The sequence below is a fragment of the Gadus chalcogrammus genome, chromosome 4 (genome assembly GCF_026213295.1).
Source record: "Gadus chalcogrammus isolate NIFS_2021 chromosome 4, NIFS_Gcha_1.0, whole genome shotgun sequence".
In the NCBI taxonomy this organism is placed as follows: Eukaryota; Metazoa; Chordata; class Actinopteri; order Gadiformes; family Gadidae; genus Gadus; species Gadus chalcogrammus.
In genome coordinates this window covers 7,691,631-7,703,525 of record NC_079415.1, presented here as the reverse complement: position 1 = coordinate 7,703,525, position 11,895 = coordinate 7,691,631, and the positions used below count along the sequence as shown (strand labels likewise).

Sequence of the window (11,895 nt, the reverse complement as noted above, 5' to 3'; positions counted from 1 at the left end):
GTGTGTGTGTGTGTGTGATTGTCTTTGTCTGTGTATGTGAGTTTGCTTGTGAACGAGTGTGTTCTTGTGTGCGTGTTCTTGTGTGTAGTTGCTTGTGTGCTTGTGTGATCCTGTGTGTGTATGTGTCTGTCTGTTTGTGTGTTTGCTTGTGAATTTGTATTCAAGTGTGCGTGTTTGTGTGGTTAGTTGCTTGTGTGTGTGATCTAGTCTGTGTGTGTGTGTGTGTGTGTGTGTGTGTCTGTGTGTGTTTGTATGCTTTTGATTGTCTGTCTGTGTGTGTGGGTGTGTGTCTCTGATCGTGTCCACGTGAACACACACAGATAGCCCCCGTGTACATAACAGAGGAGACAAACGTAGCAGTAATAGACCTGCGGAGCATGGCGCAGGGTATAAAGGCTATCTATCATGTGCATATGCTATCTATCTGGTATGCATGCCATCTATCAGGTACACACGCTATCTATCCACGCACGGGGGTAGCCGCTACCCACTCCAAGTGCAACACCGTGGAACGGATCGGTAAAAAACAGGCCAGGCTTTCCCCTGACGAAAAACGATTCCTCACAATGTCCCAGAAAAGGGTTCCAGTACAGAACTGCTAAAGCTCTGATACTCGTACGGCTTTGTTTGTGGAATGTGAGGAATAAGACGACAACGTCTTCTTCGACCTGCGGATGTTTAAAAAAAGAGAACTCGGAGGCAAGACTGGATCGACTCGATAGAAAGGAAACACGTCTTTCACTTCAAATGTTGCGCGTGAAGTCTGATGATTATGATTGTAGATTATGTGTGTGTCGTAACTAGGAGTGATAAATAAGGAGAGAGAGAGCTTGTTTGATGTGTTCCCTCACATGCTGTTTTAACTGTTATTTTTGTTCAACTTCAAATAAAAATTACAAATATATTTATATATATATGAATATAAAAAGGCCTTGTCTCAAACTTCAGCCATTAGATGTCTGAGGCGGAACTTTCCGGAGACTTTGCCCCGGAGAAGGTGGGCCCTCTCAGAGAGACATCGCCTGCATTGCTCCGTTCCACGAAGATGCACCGTTCTATCCTTTTAGAAAGCCACGGAAGATGTTTGGATTTAGCCGGGGTTGACCAGGAAGTCTCTCGTCCGGACTATTTCCGACACTCAAATTGGTCTCGAATTATGTTATAAGATCAATGGACGTTGAGCGTCTTGTTTTTTTCCCACTTCTTATGAATCAGTTTGTTGCAAAACCGAAATGACGGCACACAAAGACATTGTGGTAAAATACTTTTTTTTATAGAGCAATAATCCATATCTGAAATATAGCATCCAAGCAGAATGGCTTTTTTATTTACAGAACCACACCGCTCGTTCAATTACCTCACCCATGATCTCCCTTTATGTGTCATTTGTATTTGTGCGTGTGCGTATGTGTCTGATGTGTGTGTGTGTGTGTGTGTGTGTGTGTGTGTGTGTGTGTGTGTGTGTGTGTGTGTGTGTGTGTGTGTGTGTGTGTGTGTGTGTGTGTGTGTGTGCATGTATGAGTGTGCATGTGTGCGAGCGTGTAGCATTTGCATTTCATCATCGATTGTATTAAAACTCTTAAATACAGGTCATAATAATTGGTTTCTTTAACGTCTGGATATAAAAGCTGGTGTTCTGACCCTCATCAGTCTACTGGCAAAGACACCTCCTAGTGCACCTTTCTCTCTCTCAATCTCTCTCTCTTGCTCTCTCTCTTGATCTCGCTCTCTCTCTTGATCTCGCTCTCTCTTCATCTCCCACTTACTCTCTCCTTTGCTCTATCACTCTCTTGTTCTCTCTTTCACTTGATCTCCCGTTCCCTCTCTCTCTCTCTCTCTCTCGCTCGCTCGATCTCTCTTTCTTGGTCTATCTCTCTGTCTCTTGTTCTTTTTCTCTTGAACCCCCCTCTTTCTCTCTCTCTCTCTCTCTCTCTCTCTCTCTCTCTCTCTCTCTCTCTCTCTCTCTCTCTCTCTCTCTCTCTCTCTCTCTCTCTCTCTCTCTCTCTCTCTCTCTCTCTCTCTCTTTTGCTCCATCTCTCCCTCCCTCTCTCTTGCTCTCCACTCTCTCTCTCTTTCTCCCCACCCTCTCTCTCTCTCTCTCTCTCTTTCTCTCTCCCTCCCCTCAACCCCAACCAGCGATATTCTCTTTATCTTCCCCTGCACCCGAACTGTGATTCATATTGTGGACCTAACTTCTGGAACCATTTCACTATCAGCACTTTTCATCTCTTTGTACCAGGACTCCAAAAGAAATAAAAGAAACAAGTCAGTACTGAAAATGCAGATGATTTTTTCCCCCTTCGCTCGGTAAGAACAAACATGGATGTAGAAACTCCGTTCAGTAAGAACAACATGTACGTACGTCCCGGTCAAAACAGCCTCTTTATTCCGTGACGTCCACAACTGCAGCAGTCCCGGCGCAATGAATACATAAACAACGGTCCACACTTCCACCTCTGGTGATTTCGCTTGTTGTTATTATCCTTTCATCTTGCATTGTCTTTTTTTCTTTTCTTTTTTTCTGAGAGCAAAGTACACAGTGCATCACAGTACAGTACAGTATCAAAAATGGGCTTTTCCTTTAACTCCCAACCCCCGACGGTTCTCCTGCTTCTGCTCCTCCTCCTCCTCTTCTCCAACACCTCCTCCTCCTCTCCTCCACCTCACCTCCCCCAGTCCAACGCCTCCTCTCCAACACCTCCGCCTCTCCCCTCCTCCTCACCTCCACCTCTTACTCCTCTCCACCCCCTCTTCCTCCTCTCCTCCACCCCATCTCCTCCAGTCCTCCTCCTCCTCACTTCCACCACCTCACCTCCTCCCCGTCTTCCTCCTCCTCCTCCTCTACCTCCTCCTCCTCCTCCTCCTCCTCCTCCTCCTCCTCCTCCTCCTCTTCCTCCTCTTCCTCCTCTACCTCCTCCTCCTCTTCCTCCTGCAGGATCACTCAGAGGAACCAGAAGCATTTCTTCCTGTGCTTCTTGCCCGACCCGGGGGCCTGCTGCTGCTGCTGCTGCTGCTGCTGCTGCTGTGCTGGCTGGGGGGAGTCCTGGCGATGGGGGGTCCCGGGCTGGGTCGGCGGGTTGGCCGTGGACTGAGGCGAGCCCTCTGGGGGGTCCCCCACCTTCCACTTCCTCACCACCTGGCCCTCCTGCAGACGGAAGTCATGCTCCACGCTGCAGAAAGAAGAGTGAGGCGGTGGAAGAGAGAGAGAGAGAGAGAGAGAGAGAGAGAGAGAGAGAGAGAGAGAGAGAGAGAGAGAGAGAGAGAGAGAGAGAGAGAGAGAGAGAGAGACAGAGACAGAGAGTGAGAGTGAGAGTGAGAGTGAGAGTGAGAGAGAGAGAGAGACAGAGAGAGAGAGAGATGGATCAACCGGGAGAGAGAGAGAGAGAGAGAGAGAGAGAGAGAGAGAGAGAGAGAGAGAGAGAGAGAGAGAGAGAGAGAGAGAGAGAGAGAGAGAGAGAGAGAGAGAGAGAGAGAGAGAGAGAGAGAGAGAGAGAGAGAGAGAGAGAGAGAGATGGAGCAAAACAGAGAGGAAGAGACTGTACTTAGTGGTGACATCCTCTAAACCAGAGGATCTTCTATATAATGCATCAGCATCTAAAACTTGCTCAAGTCCAAGAAGTCTGTTTTATAGATTTAAACCGTCATCACAGTCACACTCTCAAAGTTATTCACAGGCTCCACATTACACAACAGAACCCTGACCGTAGGCCCTCCAAAGGGGCAAATAAAACGACCAAACTCCAATCCAAGGGAAGGAAACCTTGAGAAGGAACAGATGAAAGGGACTCCAAGGAACATTGACTGGTGCAAAAAAGAAGTGCAGAATACGCAGAGCTATAACGGTGAGCGAAACAACAAAGCAGTGACAAAAGGTTGGAAGCCGAAAATAAAGGCAACATAGCTGCTTGAAAAACAGTCTGACGACAACAGACAAAACCGAGAGAAGCCTTTAAAAACTAATCCCAAAGAGAGGAAAGGCCACACCACACCGCAGTGCCGGAACGGCGTGTGTTGAAACCGCCGAGAGAAGAAACGAAACTGCACACACCGGGAGTATTTTTTTAATGCCCCCGTCGACGCCTTGACACCGACGCTAAAGTCAGCACGGTTCATTGTCACTTACATAATGCGACTCGAGTGCACTCGCGGGGAAATTGAATAAACAGATGAGCACTTAAGATCATGTAACACACATACACACACACAAAGAAAAAAAGGGAAACATTTCAGCATGGGTGCTGAATTAAAGCGCTCGTCAGCGGTCGATGTGCCGGCTGAGCGTTTCCCGGGCGTGGACGACCGTTCTTCCGTCTCCTCTCTGTTTGGAATGTGTGACTCGGTTCTGCTGCACTGCCTGCTGATTATGCAGTGTCCTACTTAGGGGGGGGGGGGTGGGGGGGGGGGGGTGGTGGTGTTCCTCCACTACCCCACCACCGGGGTCGGGAATACTGAGTCTCCCGTCCCCGTCCCCGTCCGGGGATAGGAGCGTCGGGATAGGGAAGGATGCTTTGGGGAGTGAGGGAGAGAGAGTGGGAGAGGGAGGGAGAGAGAGAGAGAGAGAGGTGCCCAGGCATCAGGGCCTGGGATGAATGTGTTTCTGTGTGGATGTGTGTGTGTGTGTGTGTGTGTGTGTGTGTGTGTGTGTGTGTGTGTGTGTGTGTGTGTGTGTGTGTGTGTGTGTGTGTGTGTGTGTGTGTGTGTGTGTGTGTGTGTGTGTGTGTGTGTGTGTGTGTGCGCGCGTGTGTGTATGCACCCATCTGTGTTTGCGTGAGTGTGTGTTTGTGTGTTGGAGTGTGAATGCGTGGCTGAGTGTGTGTGTGTTTTCAGGCAGAACCATGAGGTGGGTGCAGAGCAGGATCGGGGGGGGGGGGGGTGCAGAGCAGGATCGGGGGGGGGGGGGTGCTTCCACTCTGTTGTTCACGCTAACAAACCACTTGAGTTTGATCTGTTCTGCCTTAGCTCTTGTTACGAGAACATCGCACATCTCTACCTCCTGGCAAGAACGCACACATACTCATGCACGCACACACACACACGCACACACACACACACACACACACACACACACACGCATATGCACGCAAACGGTAAAAAGTCAGTGGGAACAAAAAGCACCAGGGAGCAATTATTCCTCTTTCCTTTCCTCCTCTTCCTATTCATCATCGTCAACTCGTCGTTGTCGTCCTCTCCTTCTCCTTCTCCTTCTTTTCCTTCTTCTTCTCCTTCTTCTAATTCTTCTTCCTTTTTCTCTTCCTCTCCTTCTTCTTCTCCTCCTCCTTTTTATTCTTCTTCTCCTCCTCCTCTATCTCCCCCTCCTTATTCTTATTCTCCTTCTGCTTCTTGTTATAGTCCTCCTCCTCCTCTTCCTCATTATTCCTCATTCTTCTTCTCCTCCTCCTCCTCCTCCTCCTCCTCCTTCTTCTTCTTCTTCTTCTTCTTCTTCTCCTTCTTCTTCTTCTTCTTCTCCTTCTTCTTCTTCTTCTCCTCCTCCTTCTTCATCTACTTCTTCGCCTTCTTCCTCATCTTGAATATTTCTGGAAAAGTCTGGATGAAAGCCAAGCAGCCATAGCTAAACCTGGGTGTGGAGGTGGGGGTGTGGACGGTGATGGTGGGGATGTTGATGGGTGGGTGTGGGTTTGGTGGAGGTTCGGGTCGTCAAAGTAGATCAAATTTGATTTGATGGATGCTGAGCGACGGAGTCACTAGCTGTTATTCTAAACCCATAGGGCAATGAACTCCCACTCCGTCCCACCTCAATCCGCGGAGCTCCCTGTCGAGGCCCCCCTCACCCTCACCTCTGGTTCCTGCGGCCCCTTTGGGGCCCCGTGTGATTGAGGCACTGTGACAAGTACCTTCAGGTCCTTAAGAGACCAAACATTGGCAGACAGAGGAGGAAGCACTGGGAACATAACACAATTTGTCCCAACTGCCCAATGGACAAAGTGTTATTGAGCGGCTTGAACCAACAACCACCTGTGTGCAAACTCAGTGGTCAATAGGTAAATCCAATTGGCTCTTTTTGAATACACTAAGGGGAACAACGGCCGATAAAAAGGTACAAAAGTGGGTTTTGTGCTAATCACAGTCGACGTAGAGTGTGACTTTGATTCTAATTCCGACTAAATGACCTGTTGCTATATATAAGTCTATGTTAACAGTAGTGTATTTTTGTTTATAAACACAATGGTTTTATGCAGTTTGTGGGCAAGTGGGAATGCACTTAGTACTTAGTGTCAGGCACTTGCCTACAATATATCTCAGCCCAAAGCACCCTTGAAATGAGTCGATGTGGGTACCGGTTAACTATAGCCTTTTACTCTGGCTAAACAAAAGAGAAAGTTTTCTGAGTGCACAGATTGGAACAAAAAGTCTGTAGAAATGTCACACTATCTTTTAGCTGAACTGGGAGAAACCTTTTGCTGACATACGATACAAAGTGCAGAGCTCTAAACCACAAACTCAATAGCAACACAAGTTGAATTAAAAGCTGTGATGGGAATTATTGCACTGCGGTGAGCTTCTGTCTCTGAGACAGTGTTCTGCTATATTGCGCTTTATTAGAACGGCAGTACTGCACAAAGTAACTTCTAATCAAATGTGGCAATATCTTTCTGTGTGTGTTTGCGTGCGCGCGTGTGTGTGTGTGCGTGTGTGTGTGTGTGTGTATGTGCTTCAGTGTGTGAGTGTTTTCAGGCAGAACCATGAGGTGGGTGTAGAGGTGTGCAAAGATGTATGTGGATCGATTTTTGAAGCCATAGAACGACAACGCAATAGTATAATAGTTATCTCACATGATCCAATAGTTTGAATCTTTACTTTTACTTTTCTTTTGGGTTCCAAGCAAGATTGTTCGCAAAACAATGCAGGGGGGACCTCCCCCAAACACCATCAATACTTTAATCTCAGGGTCACTCATTACAACTGCTGCCTTAAAACACATACATAAAAACACATACAAAATCAAGAAGGCTCATTAGCATTAAGGTTCTGACCCAGCAATGTTATGTAATTTCACTGCAATTTGGGTGATTTATATTAAAAACAACCACAATGAAATGTAGTATAGCAAATGTTATTTTAAAAAAGGGGTTACTTCACTGAGGAAAGAAGGAAACAAGAAGAACATTTGACTGTATTACTACGTTACTATTTAGAATAAGCTTTAATCCTAAACAGACTTACAGTGGCTGAAGATAAATGAGAAGGGAGGCGACCACAGGTATACTGCAGATATTTGTCTGGAAGTCATACAGTGTAACCCTGAGACAATCCTGCCCCTATCTTAAAAACACCATACAATGTCCTATGTCGAATGTAATCCCAAGCAAGTTCTGTTCCTGTTTTGGGTTTTTCGATTGATGGTCATGATGACTGAATGAATCCATTGCTCTTTGTTCCCACCCAATCTTCTTGGGTCCTCCCAGACAAGAAAAGTACTAAAAACCTAAAATAACCCAGTGGCTAAATCTCGCCAAGCCCCTCGAATGTACAAAATGAGTCTCTCGTACGTAGAGCCAAAAGGCCGAGCTTCACCATTAACATGAATTAGTCAAGTAAGTTAACTTTTTAATAATCTCCACGGGGGGAGACATTTTCCTCTGCTCTGCTTTCAACACGTGTGTGTTGGTCGGCGGCCACAGCTCTGCGCCCTGGGGAGCCACTCCCCCCCCCCCTGCTTTTTAATTATCACACCTCAGCCCCTGGACGCCTGACCCCCATGAAGGGCCAGTCCATCCCACTTTACTTCCCCGTCGTCGAGGGTTCCGTGGCACAGCATCAGCAGTCTGCCGGGCGGCGCTCTGAGCGGAGCGGCGTACCCATGGGGGGACTGCAGGGCGCTTGCTCTCGATTTAAAGCAGCAGTAGGTAGGATTTGAGATTGATGAGACAGAGCAGAAAAAGGGGCAAAATAATCCCCCCCCCCAAAAACGTTCCTTTCCCTTTATGTTCGCTTCCTTCCTACTTTTCTATCTGTGGTAGAGCTATAACAACGCTGTGTGGGACCTTTTGATTGACAAGGCAAGATGGATGCCCCAAAAACAATCAGGGAAGAGATGGCCCGATTGGTCAGAAATGAGGTGGGAGGGGTCTAAAATCAAAATTGCCTCGTTCAGAGGCAGGCTTGCACTCAACTAGAAAATATATTCTCACATAGCATTTCATTCACTAATAGCTAATGGATGACTATTGCATTTTATATAGCTCTTAAATCTTAACTACAGCAACTCTAATTCACCTACTGCGGAATGTACAATTGCTTTAATCATTCACTTAATATTTAAGTGAATATCTCAATTGTTATCAATGATACAAGCATTTGGTAACAGGCAGATATGTGCCATCCTTATTATTTCTAAAGTGAGTTGATGGTAAAATAACTACTCATTTACAGGCAACCAGTAAAAAACTTCCAGACTTCACCAGCTAATATTTTCCTACCAGACGACATAGTTCAAAGAGCCCAAGAGGATAAATAAGTTTCTGATTAAGAAGAGCAATTTGACTTTGATGAACAGAAATCACTGTGTGATTACGGGACATGGAGTTCAGAGAGTGATCTTTGACATTGTCATTGTCAGACACTGATTAAAAGTTACTTCCATCGATGGTGTTCGACTGATTAGGTTGTGCTACTTAAGTTCCCGACAAAATGTTCAGAGAGTCCCCTGAACGTCTGTGCAGCCACACTTTTCTGTGCCAAAGAAAACATGAAACAAAGCACTGGTAATCGGGTCACTCCGATTCCCAGAAAGAAAAAAACGTAAGTGCCTAAAGTGGAGTTACCAAAAATATATACATATTTATATTCCGGGCAGACAGTGTTGAGTAAGCAGTATTTCCCCTGGCTTCTATTTATTTTTGGTAGTTAAGGAAACAGATTGTCATTGATTATTTTTCCTATTATAAAGTGAATCCTCTCAGGACCGGATGATTTTCTTTCATCCAGACCAGCCAGCTGTCCATTTGTGGTAGAAATCTGTGTTTATTATTGGCGCGCTATCATATCCAAATCTCTGTGTGGAACACGGCCCATTGTCTAGTGCTCGGTTTGGAAGAGTGCAGACAAGTGTAGGCTAGCTCTGATTACATAAGCAGATACAGCACTGGCAGCCGGATATTTAACTATAATCAGAGAATAACAGCGAGTTATACAGTAAGAACTAAAAAATCTAAAGAAAGAACGGGTGTCTAAAGGAAAGATAAATATATCATAAATGTACCTCATAGTCATAGTTATCAACCTGCATATTCATCAGTGCATCCGATGCAGGTTTAAGATCTGAACATCAGGTCATTTTGTGTAATATGTTAAATGTTTGGCTAAAATGTATTTATCAATGCTATGTCTAAGAATGTCCTATCAGGATTATAAGAGGTGATGAAAAAGTATGACAAGTCTACCTACTAATATAAACAAGGGAAATGGTTTCCCTGGAATTAATCTTTCCCTATCAACAATTCAGAGAAACATGTCAACACACACACATAATGAATTCTTTGTTCAAATATTTGTGTTGTGAATATTATCACCGTGCTTCAAATTGATGAATTATAAAAGGTTGGGAAAGTTTATTGAGAAGGAAGCAAAACAATAAATACCTGCTGGGAAATGCTTTTATAAATCATTTCAACAATAAATATGTTGAAACAAACAGCACACAAAACACATTTCTCTCCTTGAAAAACCACACCAATTATGTAGACGGGTGAGCACTTTATATTCCAACGGTGCGATCCTAACCATTCAGCTGCAGTACTAATTACGTTAGCATCATCGTTATTACTATTGATGAATAATAAATGAAGTAAAAAAAAAAAAAAAAGACTTATTCCATTACTCTCTGGCTAAAAAGATCAGTATGAGATTACTAATGTAAACGTCCAAACCACAACAGGGACCACTACAGATATGTTTGTTGTGTATTCCACTCATCTGCTCCCTAGTCGTCTCTTGATTTGTTAGTGGTTCACAATGCGGACGTACGCGGGATGATGCATCTCTCAGCAGATGGAGCCTCGGTGTGGATCTCTGTGTTGAGCCCTGTGTGAGCTCGGTGTTAGTTCGGGGGTCTGACGTGACGATGGGTGTGACACCGGTTGTATTGGTATTTATGTGACACCTCGTCCACATTAGAAGAGGCCTGGTAGATCGGCGTGCTCTCTCTCTCTCTCTCTCTCTCTCTCTCTCTCTCTCTCTCTCTCTCTCTCTCTCTCTCTCTCTCTCTCTCTCTCTCTCTCTCTCTCTCTCTCTCTCTCTCTCTCGTCTTCTTCCCGGTTTCTAAGATGCAGCGGCAACGCAGACCATCTGGTGCACACTATTGGCATGGTTCACAATCTGTGATTATTGCCAAACACTATAGGCACAAGGACTTTCTCTCTCTCGCACTCTCTCTCAGTCGCCCTCTCCCTCATTATCTCTATCTCTTGCTCTCTCTCTCTCTCTCTCTCTCTCTCGCTCTCTCTGTCAGTGACTCTCCCTCTCTCACTCACTCTCTCATTCTTGCTCTGTCTCTCTTGCTTCTTTTCTCTCTCTCGATCTCTCTTCTGTTTGTGTCTGCCTTGTTCACAGCCTCGCCTTTCTTTCGAACAAACCAACTCAATCAAATAAGCACAACACACACACACACACACACACACACACACACACACACACACACACACACACACACACACACACACACACACACACACACACACACACACACACACACACACACACATTTTCCTACATTGAGTTACATTATAGATTCAACAGCGGAGGTAAACCAAACATGACTGAGTATTCCTAAAATGAAATACTGAATATTACGAGAAGGTTTAGAAAGTAGGATTAAATAATCTAAAATTGTTCAATAGTTTCTATATTGTCAACCTTGTTTTTTCTCATCTCAGAACATGAACGACTGGAACCCATTTTGGATCCTCCTCCTCCTCCTTCCTGCTCCTCTACCTCTCCGAGTTACCACTCGTCATTAAATGCCTTATTCATTTCATCCCTTCAAACATTTCTTCCATGATACCATCTCTCACACGATTGATATGATCATGTTGCAATGATTAAATCTCAGTTGTAGGTTAACAAGTAAACATCCTTCTTCATTTGACTTCTACATTTTGGCGTACGTGTGTGTGTATGCCGGTGCGTGTGGGTGTGTGCGTGTGTGTGTGTGTGTGTGTGTGTGTGTGTGTGTGTGTGTGTGTGTGTGTGTGTGTGTGTGTGTGTGTGTGTGTGTGTGTGTGTGTCTGTGTGTGTGTGTGCATGTGCACGCACGCATGTTGTGTGTGTGTGTGTGGTGCCTGTTGATGAGCATTATTGTCTTTCACGTGAAGAGGAGTCTCCCTACAGGGGTCTGGCCCTCCCAGGTATCAACCTGGACACACACACACACACACACACACACACACACACACACACACACACACACACACACACACACACACACACACACACACACACACACACACACACACACACACACACACACACACACACACACAGACGAATACACACACACACACACACACACACACACACACACACAGAGACACACAGACAAAGACACGCACAGACAGACACACACCCACTCAGGTGGTAACATCTTGACAGGGTTGTTAGCCAAAGGTCACTGTGGTGAAAATGACAAATTGTTCTTTAGGAAAATCGAAAACGACATGTTTGTTTCCCGTTCTATTCATAGCCCTGCTGTGATTCTCTCTCCCACACACACAACATAAGTGCATTTACTGTCACGGTGAACTGCTTTTGTTTTGTGTTTGAAATCGAAACAAACAACGCACAACAATTGTGCAAGGAGGATTGGTTTAAACATTCTGTCTGCTCCGTGTGATTCTCAGTCCCGCACTACTTCTCACGGAGACAACAGAGACTCGTCCA

The 11,895-nt window shown here is 45.5% G+C and overlaps 2 protein-coding genes across 2 annotated transcripts in view; both read right to left on the bottom strand.

Annotated features, from left to right (window-relative positions):
• Positions 1-1,366, bottom strand: part of LOC130380512 (proprotein convertase subtilisin/kexin type 5-like) — a 27,652-nt gene extending 26,286 nt beyond the window's left edge. Inside the window, exon 1 of the mRNA XM_056587747.1 lies at positions 1,363-1,366. Coding sequence (XP_056443722.1) covers positions 1,363-1,366 — 4 coding nt within the window. The remainder of the gene's footprint in view (positions 1-1,362) is intronic.
• A 1,575-nt stretch (positions 1,367-2,941) lies between these two features.
• Positions 2,942-11,895, bottom strand: part of LOC130380509 (INSYN2B protein) — a 19,670-nt gene continuing 10,716 nt past the window's right edge. Inside the window, exon 3 of the mRNA XM_056587738.1 lies at positions 2,942-3,170. Coding sequence (XP_056443713.1) covers positions 2,942-3,170 — 229 coding nt within the window. The remainder of the gene's footprint in view (positions 3,171-11,895) is intronic.